The sequence below is a fragment of the Hemibagrus wyckioides genome, linkage group LG09 (assembly GCF_019097595.1).
Source record: "Hemibagrus wyckioides isolate EC202008001 linkage group LG09, SWU_Hwy_1.0, whole genome shotgun sequence".
In the NCBI taxonomy this organism is placed as follows: domain Eukaryota; kingdom Metazoa; phylum Chordata; class Actinopteri; order Siluriformes; family Bagridae; genus Hemibagrus; species Hemibagrus wyckioides.
In genome coordinates, this window is record NC_080718.1 from 21,981,540 (window position 1) to 22,002,928 (window position 21,389).

Genomic DNA, 21,389 nt, shown 5'->3' on the forward strand with positions numbered 1-21,389 from the left:
ATGCGGGGTTGAGGAAGTCTGGGTCAGCATTCCAGTTCATCGCACATGAACAGTGGGGGTTGATGTTAGAGATCTTTGCAAGCTACTCGAGTTCTTCCACTCCAACCATGTCTTCATGAACCTCGCTTTCTTTGAGGCATTGTCATGCTGGGTCAGGTTTGGGCCTCTTAGTTGCTCTAATCTGAATCCTACAGCATAAAAAGACCATTGTGTGTTTCCGGCTTTGGGGCAAAAGTCTGAGGAAGACCCACAGATCAAACCTTTAACCATATAGTATATATGTTGTTGAAATACCACTGAAATTATGGAATACACAATCAGTAGAGTTTCAGAATTCAGCATATGGAAGAACTGCTTGTTTTCTTCTTAGTGAATGTCATTAAATGTAAGATTCCTGATTGTTTTGTGGGCAAATGGTGAATAGTCCACTTCATTGTATTGATCTCATTAGATAAGTGCAAGTATTTTGGAGAGTTTCTTGTGATTATACACTTGCACAGGAACAGCTGTTGTGCCATTAAGGCTTCCATTTTGTTTAACAGAGAGATTAAATGCAGATCTTCTGAATGTAGTTCTTCTTGGCTGCTGTGTTCTTAGCTAATATATTGTCTGGGCCTGATTTCTGCAATGCTAGTAAGCATTTCCATCATTCATTTTGATGAGAACGGCTTCATATCTGATAGCTCAACTCAATTAAGAAGCAAGTCTGTTATTTTCACCTTCCTTTTGCACCGTCAACAAAGGGAGCACACTCCTGTATATTTCCAGCAGCTGACAGAACGGTTCTCTCAGCTGTTTTGCTGAGCACAAAGGTTATTCCACATGTGCAGCTCAAGAAAATAGAATATCAAGAAAACGTTCATTTTTTCCCCTCACAATTTAATTCAAACATAGAAACTCTTAGATATTTTAGACTTATTACACATGAACTGACATATTTCAAGCCTTTTTTCCTTTTAATTTAGCTAATTATGGCTCACACTTCATGAAAATCAAGAATCCAGTATCTCAAAATATTAGAATATTTCATAAGATAATCAAAGAAATGATTTATAATAGAGAAAAGTCAAACTTCTGAGTAAAGTATGTTCAATGTGGCGTAGCATGGAGGCCATCAGTCTGTGGTACTGCCGAGGTGTAATGGAAGCCCAGGTTGCTTTGATAGCAGCCTTCAGCTCATCTGTACTGCGGAGTCTGGAGTCTCTTCAACTTCCTTTGACAAAATAGCCCATAGATTTTCTCTAGGGTTCAGGTCAGGTGAGTTTCTCACGTGCTTGTGATTGTTAATACTGTGTGCTGTTACCTGGATGATCAGTGACTTTTAATGGTTCGAGATGGTTTCTCCACATATACAACTGTTGATCTTATTGTATCATGTTGCCTTCTTGGGCATCAGTGAACGTTTGCACTTTTTGTAATAGTTTGTAAGTGTATCAGGCAATCCGTTGTCCTCAGTTTGAAAAGACGAATATCAACATCTTGTAGCTGCTGTTGGAGATCAAATATGTAGAAGATGTTGGATAAGCAAAGAGTCTGAAGGATTTTTCTAAAGAACTGTGGGCAACTTAACTGCTCAGGACAAAGAGACACACTGTCATAAAACAGAAAAACAAATCATGCATGTCTAAACTTTGAGATGGTTCAGTTTTGTAACTTCAACTATCATGGCTTGTGGACTAGACTATACAGCTCTAGAGAAAAAAATAAAGAGATCATTGCCCAATCTCCATATCTGAAACCTATTGAAAACCTCTGGAATGTCATCAAGAGGAAGATGGATGGTCACAAACCATTAAGCAAAGCTGAGCTGTTTGCTTTTTTGCAAAAAGAGTGGTATAAAGTTCCCCAACAGCAATGTGAAAAACTGGTGGAGATCATGGAGCCAAAACGCATGCAAATCGGGGTTATTCCACCAAATACTGATTTCTTAATGTTATTTAGCCAAAGCATTAACACAATTTGTTTACAAATTATTTGCATTTTGTTTTGTTTGAGTTATTAAAGCTCAGCAAATACTGCATGATCTACATTGATTTCACTTTTTTTTTAAAAACTTTTTATAGCTGTGAAAACAGGAACATGTTCCACAGACCTTTCATAATATTATGTATGTATGTGTGTATATATATATATATATATATATATATATATATATATATATATATATATATATACATACACTATATTGCCAAAAGTATTCGCTCACCCATCCAAATAATCAGAATCAGGTGTTCCAATCACTTCCATGGCCACAGGTGTATAAAATCAAGCACCTAGGCATGCAGACTGTTTTTACAAACATTTGTGAAAGAATGGGTCGCTCTCAGGAGCTCAGTGAATTCCAGCGTGGAACTGTGATAGGATGCCACCTGTGCAACAAATCCAGTCGTGAAATTTCCTTGCTCCTAAATATTCCACAGTCAACTGTCAGCTGTATTATAAGAACGTGGAAGTGTTTGGGAACGACAGCAAGGTAGCCACGAAGTGGTAGGCCACGTAAACTGACGGAGCGGGGTCAGTGGATGCTGAGGCGCATAGTGCGAAGAGGTCGCCAACTTTCTGCAGAGTCAATCGCTACAGACCTCCAAACTTCATGTGGCCTTCAGATTAGCTCAAGAACAGTGCGCAGAGAGCTTCATGGAATGGGTTTCCATGGCCGAGCAGCTGCATCCAAGCCATACATCACCAAGTGCAATGCAAAGCGTCGGATGCAGTGGTGTAAAGCACGCTGCCACTGGACTCTAGAGCAGTGGAGACGCGTTCTCTGGAGTGACGAATCGCGCTTCTCCATCTGGCAATCTGATGGACGAGTCTGGGTTTGGCGGTTGCCAGGAGAACGGTACTTGTCTGACTGCATTGTGCCAAGTGTAAAGTTTGGTGGAGGGGGGATTATGGTGTGGGGTTGTTTTTCAGGAGCTGGGCTTGGTCCCTTAGTTCCAGTGAAAGGAACTCTGAATGCTTCAGCATACCAAGACATTTTGGACAATTCCATGCTCCCAACTTTGTGGGAACAGTTTGGAGCTGGCCCCTTCCTCTTCCAACATGACTGTGCACCAGTGCACAAAGCAAGGTCCATAAAGACATGGATGACAGAGTCTGGTGTGGATGAACTTGACTGGCCTGCACAGAATCCTGACCTCAACACGATAGAACACCTTTGGGATGAATTAGAGCGGAGACTGCAAACCAGGCCTTATCACCCAACATCAGTGCCTGACCCAACAAATGCTCTTCTAGAAGAATGGTCAAAAATTCCCATAAACACACTCCTAAACCTTGTGGACAGCCTTCCCAGAAGAGTTGAAGCTGTTATAGCTGCAAAGGGTGGACCGACGTCATATTGAACCCTATGGATTAGGAATGGGATGTCACTTAAGTTCATATGCGAGTCAAGGCAGGTGAGCGAATACTTTTGGCAATATAGTGTATATATATGTTAGTAACCGTTGTCTAATGTCTGTGATGTAAGAGAAGTGAAACAATTCAGGATAACCTGATATTGGCAAATAATGAACTTCTTACTTCCCTGTTGTTATTTAATTGTTTTTCCTAAAACACCACACCATTTTTTTTGTTGCTTAATGCGAGTATACAAAGTGGGGGGAAAAAGACAGCGGCTCTGGAAATATTCATGTGATCTGTACAGTATTACAGTTAGTAAGTGGTACAGTATTACAGTTATCATTACAGACTACCTGATAGTCATATCACATGCAAATTCCACATCGGTGTGAAGATTGCCATCTCAAAGGGAGCCGCTTATCTGACTACGATTTGCAAGACCTGCAGGAGCACGTTGGGAGCCGATGCTGATTGCGATGAACAGCAAAACACTCAGACTAGAATCTGTGCTCATTTCCACACAACTTTAACCTTTATATTTGTTACACAATATAGACTATTGATTCTGTTACTCGCAGAAGCCTGCCTTATTCCAATAAAGATACATATGGATTTCTATAAAGGTATGTACACCGATCAGGCATAACATTATGACCACCTGCCTAATATTGTGTTGGTCCCCCTTTTGCTGCCAAAATAACCCTGACCCGTCGAGGCATGGACTCCACTAGATCCCTGAATGTGTGCTGTGGTATCTGGCACCAAGATGTTTACAGCAGATCCTTTAACTCCTGTAAGTTGTGTGGTGGGGCTTACAGGACTTACCACTTCTGATAGATACTGACCACTGAAGACCGGGAACACCCCAGAAGAGCTGCTGTTTTTGAGATGCTCTGATCCAGTCATCTAACCATTACAATTTGGCCCTTGTCAAACTCGCTCAAATCCTTACGCTTGCCCGTTTTTCCTGCTTCTAACACATCAACTTTGAGGACAAAATGTTAATTTGCTGCCTAATATATCCCACCCACTAACAGGTTCCATGATGAGGAGATCATCAGTCTTATTCACTTGACCTGTCAGTGGTCATAATGTTACTCTAACCATTTTTCTCAGTAAATATATTTCTAAAGGTGCTATTGACATGATAGTTTGATAGAGAGTTTTCACCAGATGTTGGTAACAACCGATGCAATCCATATATGCAAAGAAATCAAACCACAGATGTCCATAAATTAAGTTATTGTGTAATGACTTAGGGAAAAAGTATTGAACACATGAAGAAAGGGAGGTGCAAAAAGGCATGGAAAGCCAAAAGCAATCCTGCCTGTTGTCAGTGCCAATTAATATCAGCTGGCCCCATTGGTCCCAATTGCTGGCCTATAAAAAGAGGTCTCATTACCAAGGTGTCACACAAGAAACATCTCATGATGGCTAAAAGCAAAAAGCTCTCTCAAGATCTTGCAACCTTCGCAAGCTATATAGCGCTATATGAATAAAAAATGAGCTGCAAGTCCAAATATTCTGATGAAGACCTGGGTGGTGTATGATCTCTTGTTTCCCTTCATGTCTGCTCTGTGCCTGAAGCCTCTACGTGCCTGAAGCCTCTACGTGCCTCATGAAGTCAGCTTTACATCATTCTATATACAGATAATCCTTATCACATCTTATCTCCACTTCAGCACAGCATTTCTTTTGGCTGCATTATGGCTTTTGCTTTGTGCTTCCAAACTGTCTCACGCATGTTAAGAGTCCAGAGAAAGGATCATTTAGCAAGACCATTTAGCCTGGACCGGCTGGGTTCTTATAGTCCAGTTGGTAGACATTAAAAAAAGTTGGGTTTTTTTGTGTGTGCGAATATCTGAGAGAGAGAGGGAGGGAGAGAGACAGAGGAAGAGAGATTCATTCTCAAAATAAAACCTGCTTGGTATGATTTATAAAACATATACAGCATGATCCTGGCACATGCTGTGGCTCTGTACTGAAAACTGAAACACAGTGGATGTCAGGTTCTGTAAACCCGTCTGCCTGGAATCAGGAGTTTTTATGGTCCGATTATAAAATTGCATGGAATAAAGTTCTCCATCAGCATCCCTGATTTCAGTCTTATCAGTCTCACACCCCCACTGATGTATATTGTATAGATAGCTGCTGAATTATTGGCACGTTTTCGTGCTTCGTCTCATAATAAAAATATGAGCAACCTAGGAGAAATCAAATATTTACGTACGTAGCAAAAATGCATGAAGATTCTTTCAGTTTTTACAAACAAACTCTCTACAAGCAAATCTCGACGTGGCCAGTAACAGAGCAGAACACATGCTGTGGATGCATTTACCGTCCACTTTATTAGGAACACCTGTAACCCTACACATTTATTTACATTTCTGGCATTTGGCAGATGCTCTTATCCAGAGCAACTTACAGTTTATCTCATTTTATACAACTGAGCAATTGAGGGTTAAGGGCCTTGCTCAAGGGCTCAGTAGTGGCAGCTTGGTGGACCTGGGATTCAATCTCACAACCTTTCTGATCACCTTAACCACTAAGCTATCACATCCCCATTCATGCAGTTATCTAATCAGCCAATCATGTTACAGCTGTGAAATGCTTAATCTTGTAGACACAGGTCACTGTTCACATCAAACATCCACTGGACATCTGAAGATTTCAAAAAAAAAGAAAGGAAACCAGGAGATGTTTCGTTTATGTGAGAGCCCACTGTAGCCTCAGATTCCTATTCTTGCTGGACAGTGTGCTGTCTCATGGATCGTTGTGTTGTGAGATGCTTTTCTTCTCACCGTGGTTGTAAATTGTGGTTATTCGAGATATCGTTGTCCACCTATCAGCTTAAAACAGCCTTGTCACAGACCCACTGCTTACTTGGATGGTTTATGGTTGTTTACACCATTCTGGTTGAAGATCATCAGTTTCTGAAAAACAGCTCGTCTGGCACCAACCACCATAACAAGGTCAAAGTTACAGAGATCACATTTTCCCCCACTTCTGATGTTTGATGTGAACATGAACTGAAGCAAGACCTGTATCTGCTTGTGTTTATATGTTCTGTCACACGATTGGCTGGTTGTATAACTGCATGAATGTATCAGGACAATGTTTGGACACCCTGAAATAAATGGTTCAAGTTGTTGTTAAGTGGCACTGCAATAAATATGCACTGTACACTAATCCGCTGAATATACACTGAACCCTTCTGTCTCAGTGTGATGCCAATTATAAATGATGTATTGTCAAGTGACCTCTGCTTTGGCCAGGCATTCGTTTAAAGTGGACTCGGTGGATAAACAGGATTTCAGTTGGTCATTAACTTTCTCTGCTCTGAGCCCTCTGTGCCAGTCTGAAACCTCACCATAGACTCACTGATTGTTTGGATGCTACTACAAGCCTGGTTTTTAATCATCCCTGGTCTCTTAGCAGATTTATTGTAGTGGATCAGTGCCAGATTTTTGAATAGGTCCTATGTGGTAACAGTAACTCTACAGTACCATGAAGTGCGTCATTCTTTTGTCCACTCTTCTCTCATACTGTGTACCATTTACTGACTTTAAATGCTGCCTTGTGTGTGTCATTTGTCTTTGACATGTTTAGTTATAACCTGATGATGATGATGATGATGATGATGATGATGGGTTTTATGCTGCTAATTCAGCATCTCAATTTTATGTGACTGCATCTCAGTAGGCTTTTGTGTTTGTCCTCACAGTCTCATCGACAGAAGAGGCTTGGTCCTGCCCGAGACGCTGCAGCCTGCACCGCCCACGAATGGTATCACAATGTACGGTGCCACTCAGTCCCACACCCGCATGGTGAGTGTGAACTCAATGTGCCGCGACATGGAACTCACCACCACATGATATACAAAAGAGCTGCACTGACACTCCCTTCTGCAGTGCTGTGGGGTAATTTAGTGAAAGTAAAAAGACGTTCTGTTTAAGAAAGAAAGAACAGAAAATGGAAGGAAACAAGGATAGAAGGATGGAAAGAAAAAAGAAAGAAAGGAAAGAAAGAAAGTAGGAAGGAAAGAGAGAAATAGAGAAAGGAAGAGAAAGAGAGGGAAGAAGGAAAGAGAGGAAGGGAGGAAGGAAGAAGGAAAGAAAGAAATGATAAAAGGAAAGAAAAAAGAGAAGGAAGGAAGGATGGATTAAGGGAAGGAAGGGAGGATGGATTAAGGGAGGGAAGGACGGAAGAATTAAGGGAAGAAAGGACCAAAGAATTAAGGGAAGGAAAGACGGAAGAATTAAGGGAAGGAATGAACGAAGGAAGAATTAAGGGCAGGAAGAATTAAGGGAAGGAAGGACGGAAGAATTAAGGGAAGGAAGGAAGAATTATGGGAAGGAAGGAAGGAAGAATTATGGGAAGGAAGGAAGGAAGAATTAAGAGAAGGAAGGAATGAAGAATTAAGAGAAGGAAGAATTAAGGGAAGGGAGGAAGGAAGAATTAAGAGAATGAAAAAGAATTAAGGGAAGGAAGAAAGGAAGAATTAAGGGAAGGAAGGAAGAATTAAGGGAAGGGAGGGAGAGAAGGGAAGGAAGGGAGAGAAGGGAAGGAAGGGAGGTAGGGATGAAAGGAAGGAAGTTTCTTTAACAAACTGATAAAGTAATTGTGTTATTTTCATTGGAATAACAAATTTTAAACATATTCTCAGTTTTACTAAAATTCTAAGAATAACAATAAACTATATTTAAAGAATTCAACACTGAATGTTAAATTATGAGTTATAGAATGCACAGTCTGGTTCTCTCTCTCTCCCCCCCCCCCCCCTCTCTAGAGATGGCTCTTTTTACATCTCATGATTGTAGCACGATTCTTTCTCGGAAGATGTCATTATAAACTCGCATATAAATATCATTTTAATTGAAATTCTGAATAGTAGCAACGTTCGTGATGAAAAATCAAGACTTAAGCCTCGCGTTTATTATATTACTAAAAAGCAGTAAGTGCTCCTATAAGAAATCAAAAGAATAGCTTGGACTATATAAATCACAAGCTGTATTGCACAAGCAATTGTTTTGCAAACCAACTGCATCAAAGCTGAATCTAATTGTGAGCTTTAAAATATTTCCGCCCCTGAACAGCTGGAACTGCTGTGTCTGAAAACATTGTTTTTAAACCCTAGTATCCAGAAATTTATCTCTGTGTCCGAATGGTACGGTGAGCAGTCAGTAACGAGCCCATTGTGTGCCCTGCCGTGATGTCCTTCATGTGTGAAAATGCAGCATTTCCATGAATCTGATGGCCGGCTGTGGGCTGAGCCACAGTAAACCCTCAGCTGAACAAAGGCAGTGCCAAGGCACACTAAACACCACTCAGTGCCAAACGCTTCATCTAGTCGCTCACTGGCCTCGCCTTCGAAATCCCACACGTTGATGTCAGCAAATGGAAAGGATTATGCTAATAGAGATCATAGCTTATCATACAAATTATTTAAATTGAATTTCACAACATGGTCACACCTGCTTTCTGGTCACACTTTGGTCACAGCTGCTTCTTAGCACAACCCCAGTATTATGTCAGGAATAAAGCATGACTGCACACTGTGTTGTAGGAAAATGATAGGCAACGCTGCGGTTTGATGTGAAGCAGAGGTACAGTTAACAGCAACTAACTACTTTCACAGATGTTCAACCTGTAATTCAGGATATCATGATCTCAAGAAAGTCCAAAGATGGATGGATGGATGGACGGACAGATATATCGATAGACAGATGGATGGATAGATGGATGAACGGAAGGACAGATAGATGGATGGATGGACAGACGGACAGATGGATGGACGGACGGACGGTCAGATAGATAGATGGACGGATGGATAGATAGATGGACGGACAGAGGGACAGACAGATAGATGGATGGACGGAGGGACAGATAGATAGATAGATGGACGGACGGACGGATAGATGGACAGACGGATAGATGGACGGACGGAGGGATTGATGGATGGATGGCCGGACGGACGGATAGATGGCCGGACGGACGGATAGATGGACGGACGGAGGGATTGATGGATGGCCAGACGGACGGACCGATTGATGGACGGACGGACGGATAGATGGACGGACGGACGAACAGATAAATGGACGGACAGATGGACACAGAGACAGATGGATGGACAGATAGACAGACTGATAGACAGACGGACGGATGGACAGATAGACGGACTGATAGACAGACGGATGGACAGATAGACAGACTGATAGATAGATGGACGGACAGAAAGGCCAAAACTCCTTCCATGTATAGTGGAACCTCGGCATACAACATTTCAATACTTAAACTAATTTTTGCCTTAGGAATTGAAATTTTGCAACAATATTTGATATGCAAAAATCTGATTATAGTGTTGGAAATGAGTAATATTAGTAATATTTTTGGGAGGCTGGAACGGCTTATCTGCATTTACATTATTTCTTATGGGAAAATACATATCACAATACAAATTTTTGCCTTAAGAACTCGCCTACAGAACGAATTCGACTCGTATGCTGAGGTTCCACTGTATCTTACACGTGATCATACGAATATGCATCTTCAATAAAAATGAAACGTGTTTAATCTGGTTATTTTCAGCATTGGGATTAGGGTGGATTATCAGACATGTAGGTCCTTGTAAATTAACTGTTACTACAGAAATAATAACTTAAAAACAGAGAAACAGTAGGTAAGGAATAACATGACTGTTGTAGACAGTTTCTCTTTCTTTTTCATTGTTTTTGTGTTAAACAGCACGGTCTGGTGTGCGTCATTCCACATACACTACAATGTACAAAACCTCACCGTGTGATGCTTTGTAGTTAGCTTTAATGATGTGGAACGTCTGAGAGACAGGTTAGTTTCTCTTTCTCTGACTTTTACATTCATTTCTTCATCCGTCTTTCTCTTTCTTTCTCTTTCCTCGTCTCTGATTTTTTTTCAGAGCAAGAAAAGCATAAACCTTCCTGTACTGATAATGTTAAATAAATTTCTCCTTACTAATGAAAAAAAAATAAATCATATCAGCCGTTATATATTTTCACCTGCTTAAACAGGTTTATTATTCATCTCAGATTTTGTGAAGCAGCTACCTAGCAAGTCCCTGTGTATAAATTCACCATTTATATATAGCATTTATAGTCAGTAATTGTTTCAGGATTTCTTCTGCTGCATTTACGTTTATTCAGGCAGAACGTTTTCAGTAATTATTCCTCAGGTTTTTCTTCTAGCTCAGCTCAGCTCCATCTTAGTACAGCTTGTTCCCAGTGATCAGGACAGCGAAATGCACGAAATGTACCGTCTCTTCCCTCTCTAAATTATTAATATCACTCCACACATCTAAATAGAATTTTATGGAGCATTTTTAGCACCAGGATGAAAAAAACAGCAGTTAAAAAAGTGATGTGTTGATCAGGGCTTTGTGATATGACAGAAATATATCACCATTCTTGAAGGACATTTGTGTGATAAAAACTAACAAGACATTAGATGGATGGATCAATAGACCCCACTTTATTCATCCCAGAGGGAAATTCGCCTCTTACAGCAGTGCACAGAGTTAGAAGTGTACTAAAAGTAATTTAACATTGTAAATTATTCAGTAGTGCTGAAGGGAGTTGTTATCCATTTCTTTCTTTTCTTTTTTCTCCTTGTTTGATTGAATGAAACCCTGAGGAATGTGGAAATTTATTAAATATTATTTTAGACAAAAATAAAAAAAACAACACTTATTTAACCCACAAAAATATATTTATTATAATATCTTATTGTTTTATTTATTTATTTATTTATTTATTTTTTAAAAATCAGTACAAAAAAAGTTAAATAAAAGCTGAAAAAGGGGGAAAAAAATTGTCATATTTTCCAACCCTAGTGCTTATATTGCTAGTGATCTGATGTATAGTGAGTATTATTATTATCATGAATAATAATGATACTAATAATAATAATAATTATAATACTTTGTTTTATATTTTGATGATAAAAATATGTATATGTATATGTATTTGTATAGTTTTATAAAATTTCTATATTTCTAAATTTCTATACTGTGTATGTGTGTGTGTATATATATATATATATATATATATATATATATATATATATATATATATATATATATATATATATATATATATATATATATATTTAGCATTTTCACAACAGCTTCATATTTTCTTCCTCCTCTATGCATTTATTGTCTATCCCCTGCACTTTTCTAACCTCAGAGAGGACTTCCTCTCAGTTTCCTCTCGTCATGCTGTGTGATTAGATAAAGCAGCAGCTCTCATTCCATACCACAGAACAGCACCATGCCGCTTAGTACCAGGGAAGAGATTTGTGAAATACGAGCTGTATTTTACTCCACTGTCTGAACGGTACGTTTTTATTTTATTTATTTATTTAATTCCTAAATATCACATTTCCTCTGGGCCCTACCTTTATTTATACTCGCCCCTGATGTCCTGATCAAGATGGACTATTATTATGTTGCTGGTTTTGTAATTGGATCGATGTTTCTATTTGTGCTGGCTATGGAATAGCCCATTACCACAGAGCTATAAATGTACATCAGTCTCTTTTGAAAGGGAAAATTAGCTAAAAATAAATAAATCAGATGAATAATTTGGTTGCCAAAATAATAGAGCACATGAAGGAAGTTAATATAGCCAATGATCAAGGGCGCACTCCGTTACAGGTTTCTCATCTTTACTGATCATTTCCCAAAAACAACACATCACCACAAAACGGAAAAAAAATGACTCAAATCACAGCGCTGTGCCAGGCTAGAACTTAAGAAGGGAAAAGTGGGACAAATGTCCAATATAGTGTTCCCATTTCTATCTAATCAGGCTCGCATTACTCTTAATGAAAGGACAGCGAAGCCAGAAAGAGCTGGAAAAGTGAGAAAGTGAGGCACAGTAATGGAAAGATAGTAGATGGATCGTCTCAGCGGCTTGCTTTGTAAAAACCCGGGTCAATTTAGCATGCAGAAGCAACTGCTTGCATTGGTTTAAATTCTGGATTCTGATTAGTTGCTGAATAAGTTTCCATAGTAGAAGCTGAACAGAGGAAAATATCTAACGTTGTGTTTTTCATGTTGAGGTGATATTTTTTTTTTGGATGAAGTCTCCCATCCAAAAAGTTTTTAGACGGCGAGCTTGCCAGTTTTCTCAGCAACATTGACGAGTTGCATTTAGGGAATTCATTTATGGAACATTAAGGTGCATTAGGTAGAATCTCTAAAAAAAAATTATAAAAATAAATATGCATATAGTTCTATATTTAGCTATGTAGTTAAAGAAAATAAGTGGGTGGAGTTGAATAGATTTTTTTTTTTTCCTCTCACTGACATTTTCCATCCATGTACACAAACACTTATGGTGGTTCAGCTAGTTTTAGCATACTACCCGGAGCTACCGTTAGCAAGGATGGTCATGACATCAAGTTGCACCTCTATAAACATGCAACTTCTCCTCTTAATGATATAAGTGATGTGAAGAAGTTTTTTTTCCACAGCTGTATAATACACTTGGCTCAAACTATTATGTTTTTATTATTATTATTTTTGCCATAGAATTTTCCACATTATTAGTATTGGTATGAAATGAAAATTATTGACTATTGCACCTTTAAAGAGACAGAGGAGGGGAATTGAGCCTGGTGCAGAAATGGCATTTTTAAAGCTGCTATAATGTAGTAACTCATAGAGAAGTAAGATGTTTTAAGTAAAACATTGACAAGCTGCTGTGGTATAAGATGAATTAAGTGCTTTTTTTTGTGGGAGAGAGATCAATGCCATGGTGTAAAGAGTCATTTCGTGGGTCTTTTAAAAAATTCACAGTATGTTTTCGAGTAAAATGAATCATTTCGTATACATTCAATCTATACTGAGAGTGTACAACTGAAAAGAAAGAAAATATCTTCCTTTCCTCCTTCCCCAACTGCTTGTTCATCTCGAGGTGCTGTTATACTGTAGTGCTTTGTTTTGCTACATTTTTATAACTTGCAGCTCAGTCTGCTGATCAGTCAGTCTGTTTAGGTGTTCTACAAATACACAAGTTCATCATCGGACAGATAAAAGAGCATCTTTGTCAGTGACATAAAAAAGATAGTGGTGAGAGAGAGAGAGCTTTGTGACCCTGACTCGGTTTTAGGTCTTAAAGCCGCTGCAGCACCGAGTTTGTGTAGCTCTTTGTTCTCCTTCAGCCAGAAGGTCCAGCTTTCTTGGGAATGATAAAGGCCTTTTGAAGTCACTTGCTTTCACAGAACCAACATGGCTTCGTTTGATCACAAAAGCTGCATTTTGCGGCCGCAGGAAGTGCTGTATAAAGGGAAACAATGCCACGAGCGTGTCTATAAATGTACTTTTCCCAAGAATTTCTGGGAACACTGAAGCTATACACATGCCAGATTTACTTAATCAGGTAACAGATACGGCTTTAATGCACTAGTCATACATCATCTTATGGAATATGGAATAATTTGCCATTTGTCATTCAGCAATCAAATTCATGTCATGAGGACTTAAACTGATAAAAATAATTTTCAAAAATGGATCATACCGATAGAGAAGGTTATTGGCCTCATGGTGATCCAGGGGCAGGATCCCACACTCTCATTGTCGTGGCCCAGTTTCGAGTCCCGGGCTGGGAGCTAACCCAGCCACTGAAGGGTTAACTCTCAGTGCCGATCCCAAGCCCGGATTAAATGGGAAGGTTGTGTCAGGAAGGGCATCCGGGGTAAAACCTGCGCCACACCAAAACATGCGAACCAAAATGATCTGCTGTGGCACCTCCGAACAGGGAGCAACCGTAAGAACACCACCACTGATCGAGAAGGTTATTAGTATTGTTAATAGTGAAGTCATTGCAAGATTGCGAGCTTTAATAATCGCATTTAAAGACATATAACATGCTGATGTCCGTATTCACAAAATAACCGAGATGGAGGAAGAGTTTGCAGTTAATGATGATGATAAAGTAGTAGTGTCATAAAACCGGCATTATTTGTCTCTTTTTTTTTTTTATAATTTACACACTCGTACTTTCTCAATCGCCGGTCTCATTTCAGGTCACAGATCAGTTCACACTCCAGTGTCAGTTAAACCAGACCTAAAAAAAAAAAAAAAAAAAGGTCTGTAGATCAATAACACTGTCAGTCCCTCTTCAGTGTTGACCTTTACCTCCTCTGCTCTAGTATTCACCCCCCTGTTGCTGTAAAAAGCGTCATGCTCACAGAAATAACTTCTAGTTCATTAATGCCTAATTACATCATCAGCACAAACTAGCTGAGGTTGCTGCTCTATTTTGCCTCCTAGTGGATAACAGACACACATTCCTACATTCGATTGGTTGCATCATTACAGCTTTTATCAGTCCAGTTTCCAGCTCCGAATATTCAGCAAAATGTTAGATTTCTAAAAGGACAGCATTAATGTGAAGTCAAAGAAGCTGAAACAATCTTGACATTTAAGTGCTTTTACAGTCGGTCTAGCATTAAAAGCTTTCTCTGTTTAGTATATAATTATTGATTACATTAAGAATGATATTTTTTTGTAAGATTAAAAATGTGAACGGCTTTGAACTCTTTCACTTATGTGCACTTGTATTATATTTACACTTGCATTTATTGTTGATTTATTATATGAAAATATTTACAGGTGCATTGTAAATATAATAATGTAATAAAAATAATTTCGTAAACATTTCCAGTTCTCAAAAAAATTGCAAATTTTTTCAAATCAAATTTTAGTCTTTAGTGTTTGTTAGAGACATTTATTTATTTATTTATTTATTCATTCATTCATTCATTCATTCATTCTTAGTGTTTGAAGACATTGCGGTTTATCAAATGCCACACGTACCTTCTGCTTGTTTTATGTCTACAGTTCGAACCGAATGTCTCCTCTGCTGCTTCGCTCCATTAAATACTTTTTTTGGGGGCATTCAGTAGACCAATGAATCCATATTTAATAAATAACACACCATCTATTGAACACAGCTCCAATTAACAAGGAAGCTAGTGAGTAAACCGCTCACGTCCCCCCCGAGAGAAAAATGAGTCAGACTTGATAAAAACCTAATAATGAGACTTGATAATTAAGTCGCATCTTCGTAATTAAGGGCCGGTACCAAAACAGTGTGGAGAGAAATATGAAATTATAAACTAGGCCCCGGAGACATGACATCCTCATTTAGACTCTCGTTAAGGAAGACGCATGATATCCGTCAACGTACGAGTGAGCTGCAGAGTGATCGCATCTTAAAGATCACCGTACACACTCGCCGGCCAATTTAATAGGAACATTCCTGCTGTTATTCCGAGAGCCAGTCATGTGGCAGCAGGACAGTGCGTTAAATCATGCTTACAGGTCAAGAGCTGCAGGTCATTTTCACATCAAACAGCAAAACGAGGGAATAATGTGATCTATGTTTCCCTGACATTGTTGGTGGCTTTCGGAAATGGCGAATCTACAGGGAATTTCACACACAGCAGTCTCTAGAGTTTACAAAAAAACATCAACAGACAAAAAACCTCCAGTGATGGTCCAGCCAGACTGAATTATTTACATTTATGGCACTTGACAGGATCCTACTTCAAGAAGGACTTACAGGGAAGTGTAGTGAAGTCAGTGAAATACAGCAAGTTTTAAAGTGCTGGTTAAAAAAAAATACTCTTTACAGCTGTGGTGAACAGAAAAGCATCTCAGACTCCACACTTCCACCGAACCCAGTGGTAAATGGGCTACAACAGCAGAAAACCTCACCAGCTTTCACTCCTATCAGGGAAAAAAACAGAATCTAAGGCTTGAAGGCACAGGCTTCAGATCATCAGCTGTCCAGTTTCAGTGAACCTCTCACTCTAACTGTCACTGTTAATGTCAGCATCGTCGTCCCGTATGGGGTGTGACAGGGTGACACAGGGACACTGGAGGCTGATGGGGGGGAAAAGAGAGAGCCAAGAGAGAGAGAAAGCACAAACATTTCAGAGCATTGCCCCAGGCTGATGGGTTCAACGTCCTCTCTGTGTTGTTCCTAAAATAAAATCCTCTGATGAAAGTAATAACATTTTGGAGGCTGATCCCAATAAACTACTAAAGCACTGAACAGGGTTACTGAGGTCATGGATCTATGCAAAGAAACCAAAAAGAGAGTGGCTTTAAATGATCCAGTACTACTGTTAAAGCTTGTAGTAAAATAATCTCCGATTAATATGAAGATGATTAGCTGTAATCCTAGCGTGACCTACTGTCAGTGTTGTATTTGAATACAGCATGTAGGTATGGTTTGACTCAGGACGTAATACAGGAAGTTATATTCTTGTTTTCAAAATCTGGACTGTCCATGACTCAGCATGCGGTTAAATATTTGTGACTATTGATTTAGGAGTTCTGCCATCTCTGATATTTGATAAGAGCCTTATTTTCACTTCAGTTCTAACAGAAAAAATAAAAAAGCTGCAGGGTTTTGAGCTTCCTTCAATAGCTGAGAAATCTGGCATCCTTTTATTTTCAAATACGCCTCATAGCGTCTAGTCTCCAGAAGCTTTTTCTGAATGAACGCTCTCAGATATGATTATAAGCTTCGTCTCGTACCCCTCGTATCACCTTCAGCTCACCATGGAAAAAGAACAGTCGCTCGTTTATTTATCCTAGGTGCTTCATTCATTTTGCTGGCAAAATCCAGCAATCTGAACTAGGCTGTGGTTTAAGGACTTGAGATGATTCCTGCCTGCTGAATCCTGCTGTATTCATGTCGTGGTTTGTAGCGAGAAATAAATCCAACTTCTCAAATCTTTCCAGAAAGAGTTATTTGAAGTGAAGCCAGAAAAGGAGTAGTAGTTGTTCCATACCATCTACTGTGATTGATCAGTTTACAAGTCTTAATATAATTGCTGGTTGAACTCAGGTCTACATTGAGAGGTGCTCTACTGTGAGTTTCCGCACTCCATCTCAGCACAGAGTGGAATACAGGATCGCTGTATGAACCGCTTTTCTAATCGACTTAGCATCTTATCGTGTAGAGATTCGCAGCATGAAAGCAACGTAATGTAGATTTTGCGCTCAATTAGTTGATGATTAGTGAGTTGAGTCAACAAGTTCATTTTAAACACCAGCTTCATTTTATTTACATTTACGGTATCAGGCAGACATCCTAATCGGGAGAGGCTCGCAAAAGTGATGATACTGGTTCACTAGGTCATGGATTGAGAATACCGTCAGTCTAAACAGTCACAGACATTGGGAGGAATTATATTAAATATTAGTTACACTCTAATTAGTATACACTGGTTAGGTTTGTGAGATCATGTGTAATCTGCCATCATTCCATAGTACCTTCTTAATCATTACTGACTGTGAATAGTATATCCTGTGGGGGAGACGTGGGCGTGGCCAGACTCGCATACCACAGCTGGAAAAATACCAGACAGATGTTACAAGTGCTGTGATAAGTCAACTTCGTCAATTTGTTTTGCTTAGTTATTCTTTAACAAGACATAACTCATTATAAAACTGAAATAAAATAATTAAAAACTAGACCTACATGCATTCTGTGGTGAAATTACTGAATTGAATTATTGAGTTACCCTGATAACACCTTCTAAACTTGATAAAACTTGATAAACAACATGTTTTGGGAGAGAAAACATTAACAGTTTGACAGCAGGAACAAGGGAAGTTGCAGCAAAGAGCAATGTTTGGTCAGAGGGTTATTAAGGTTCGAACAGCAGACAGCAAGGGCTGTCAACACTCATTATGAAATACTACCCAATTTATTTTGGTCACTCTGAAAGCTACAGACATCACGTTTTCCCCTCAAAATGACAGCCAGCATCAGTTCCGTCTATGGTCTATCTATACTGTCATCACTTGTCCCAGGCCTAATAACGCTACCTAAAAGCATCCTTAAAAAGCCATTCCATGTGTGTTGTAAGTGCAGTGAAAATTTGTTCTGCTGTAATTGGATGTGAAAGGTCTACCTGAAGGGAGCACAGATGTTTTTTGTTTTTTCCGCCCAGAGTGATCGATTGTTCCCTGTGACCAACCCTGCGCTTTAATGTTGTTAGGCTTAATGAAAATGATCGATGGTAGTTTCAGAAGAGCTCCGCTTAGTATTTCTCTCACACGCGTCCATTCATTTGGGCCGAATAAAAAAAAGGTGAGCCGTTTTGAAAGTGAAAACGTTTTTGTATTCGAATAATGCAAACCACTAACATCTTTTATTTCTGCTCACTGCTGATCGATAACAATTTCTGTCCAATTTTCTCCCCTGTTCATCCCCGTCAAATGACATCTTTCACCTCCCACCCCCTTTTATTTTTTATTTTTTTGTGTACCTTCTCTCTCTCTTATTCAGTGTGACCAAGACCAGTGCATTCAGAGCACCAAATTCGTTTTGCAGGCCGCCGCTACGCCGCTGCTGCAGAGCGAGACCCCGGTCACGGCTGATGAGTCATCGGCGCCTGGAAAGCCAGCCCTAGGGGCTCCCTGCCCGTTGCTTCCTCTCGGCCAGCCCACACCACCGACCTCCACCCCGAGTCTGAGCTGTGACGCTGAGAGTCTGAGCCCTCCTGCCCCCGAGGCCCAACACCACTTCCTCACGCCTGACGATGCCCCGTCGCCCCCAGGCATGCTTCCCTGCACAAGCCCGCTGGACCACGGCCACACAGCGCCCTTCTACAACCCCGCCAGCCAGGACTCTCTACACGAGGACTCGGTCAGAGGCCTGATCAAACTCAGCTCTGTTTAAATCTACTGATGCGTGGTCATCTCGTGTGTCGCTTCCCACACTGCCCTTTAATCTGTGCCAAGAGCCTGCTCGCTCCTCATCGTAACACTCAGTACAATCTCAGTGATCTGACTGACTAAATCACTCAGTGTGGACCGGAACACGTTTAAACCCAATCTGCCACACTCCCAAGCCACAAAGTGAGCTGCCAAATCCGTCTTTGCTCCTCTGGACTGTCTGGATACGGGAGCTGCTGCCCCAAGGGCTGGGTGGCTTCTAAAACAAAGGGCTGTAACTAATTCAGTGCATCGAACCGTTTAAGAAGAGGACGTTCCACTTGAAAAGCTGCTTCATGTGTCACTCGCTGGGATTCACTTTGTATTTTTTGGGCTGTTTTCCAAAAAAAAAAATAAATAAAAAAATCTGAATCCCTTTTTGACGATTGGGAACGGACAGTTTTTGCCACCCGTCTTTTGAGATCATTGCACAGTTGATAACATGAGCTGTTGCCATGATGATGCAGATGCATAAACTTTCTCTCTCTCTATTTTTTTTTTTTACATATTTTGGAAAGTATATGATCTAGTCTTGTGCCACAAACAGATGTTTTCCTTTCTCGACAAATTGGTGTCTATCACATGGATATTACTGCATTCCCTGACTTTTAAATGGGATAACGTGTAAAAGCCGTTCCTGCATCTTTAAAGACTCGATGTTGTATGCTGCGAAGTTCCCTGGTCTGCATAAACACAGTGTTATCTTGTGATGATTGCCTGTGGTGGATGTCTTACCAACACGACCTATGATACTGTGTCATGGAAAAATAATACACTGCCCAATAAAATCTGATTCGTTACGAGTATCAGTTACTTGCTTGATATCAGAGTTGTTAGAATGCCGTTGTTTGCAATAAGCATCATCAGTAGCTTTGTCTTTGTACTCCACAACCTTTCACCAAATGCAGGAAAACTTTAGCGAGGTTTAGTTTTTTTTAGTTTAGGATCCACTCAAAAATGTCTCATTTTCAGAAGACTTCTGTTACTCTAGTAAATGAATACATGTATAGACCTGAATGAAGACTGTGTTTTTCAAAAGCTACTGAATCTGTATTGTGTGATATTACTACAGACAAAATTATCTACGTTTTTTCTTCGGCTATAACAGAAACCTAAGCGCAATTATTAATAAATGAAATTTCACATCTACAACATTACACTCGAGCCAAAATCTGTTCAGTGAGACCGACATGGCTTATTATTTATTTAAGTTGTAACATGTTTTTCTGTTTTCCCCCTAACTTCAGATCATTAAAATACAAAATCATTTTTAAAACCTACTGTAAGGTAAGGTAAAGTTTTATGGTGGTGATTCTTCCTGCTGAGAAAGTCGTCTCAGGAAAGTGTGCCACAAAGACGTCAATCTCTTTAACATCTGTCTTGAGACATCTGTCGCTAGACTTCAACTGTAATTATTTTAGTATTTTTTAACAAGATTTATTTAACTGTTTTAACAAAACATCACCCAATCCTGATCTTCCTCTGGACATAAACACTATCTATTAGTAAATAAATAAATAAATAAATAAAACTTAAATAGTAAGTAACCCCTTCTGGTCTTGCAGCTCTTACCACTGTGGCCTGGGTTCGAGTTTCAGGCAGGGAAACAACCCAGGCACTGAGGGGTTAATTCTCAGTCCCATGGCTGGATAAAATGAGAGGGTTGTGTCAGGAAGGGCATCAGTGTCAAAATTCATATATGTGGATCAGAGGACAGATGAAGGACAACAATTTAAAATAAAATTTGCAAATAAATAACATCAAAACAGGAAAATGGCAGGGGGAATCAATAAATAAAATTAATAAAACAAAAAATAATAAATAATAAAAAAGGAATATACAGAAATATTAAAGGGGGAACATGCTGATAAATTATTTATATTTATGTATGTATGTATGTATATATATATATTATATATATATAAATAAATGATGTACTGCAGGTTTGTAAGCTGGTCAGTTTCAGTTGGTATCCAGTTAGTATCCAGTACCCAGTTCTTTTACAAAGGCTTTAAAGGGATACCACGCTGAATTATAATGACTTTCAAATAACCATGTTCTCTTGTTTCTCAGTACAGGCAAATAAACAGCAGATAAAGATTAAAGGTGGTGGTCTTGATGCAATGGAAAATGTCTGTCTGTGATGTTTCTACTCAACCCTCGGAGGCATGAACTGATTGATTATGTAAATCACTATACTCTAAATCAGAAGCCAAGAAACTCAGTATGGAACCTGAAAACAAGCAAGTTTCCCTGTGGAGATACTGGA

General features: G+C 39.4%; 1 protein-coding gene across 2 annotated transcripts in view; it reads left to right on the forward strand.

The window, feature by feature from the left end:
• The window catches only part of LOC131359258 (palmitoyltransferase ZDHHC14-like), a 71,388-nt gene extending 50,822 nt beyond the window's left edge, over positions 1-20,566 (forward strand). The window contains exons 9-10 of one of the 2 annotated variants that reach the window (XM_058398966.1): positions 7,067-7,169; positions 18,693-20,566. In XM_058398966.1, the coding sequence (XP_058254949.1) occupies positions 7,067-7,169; positions 18,693-19,085 (496 nt within the window). In that variant the 3' untranslated portion in view covers positions 19,086-20,566. The remainder of the gene's footprint in view (positions 1-7,066; positions 7,170-18,692) is intronic. The other variant, XM_058398967.1, reaches the window with a different exon arrangement.
• The last annotated feature ends 823 nt before the right edge of the window (positions 20,567-21,389 follow it).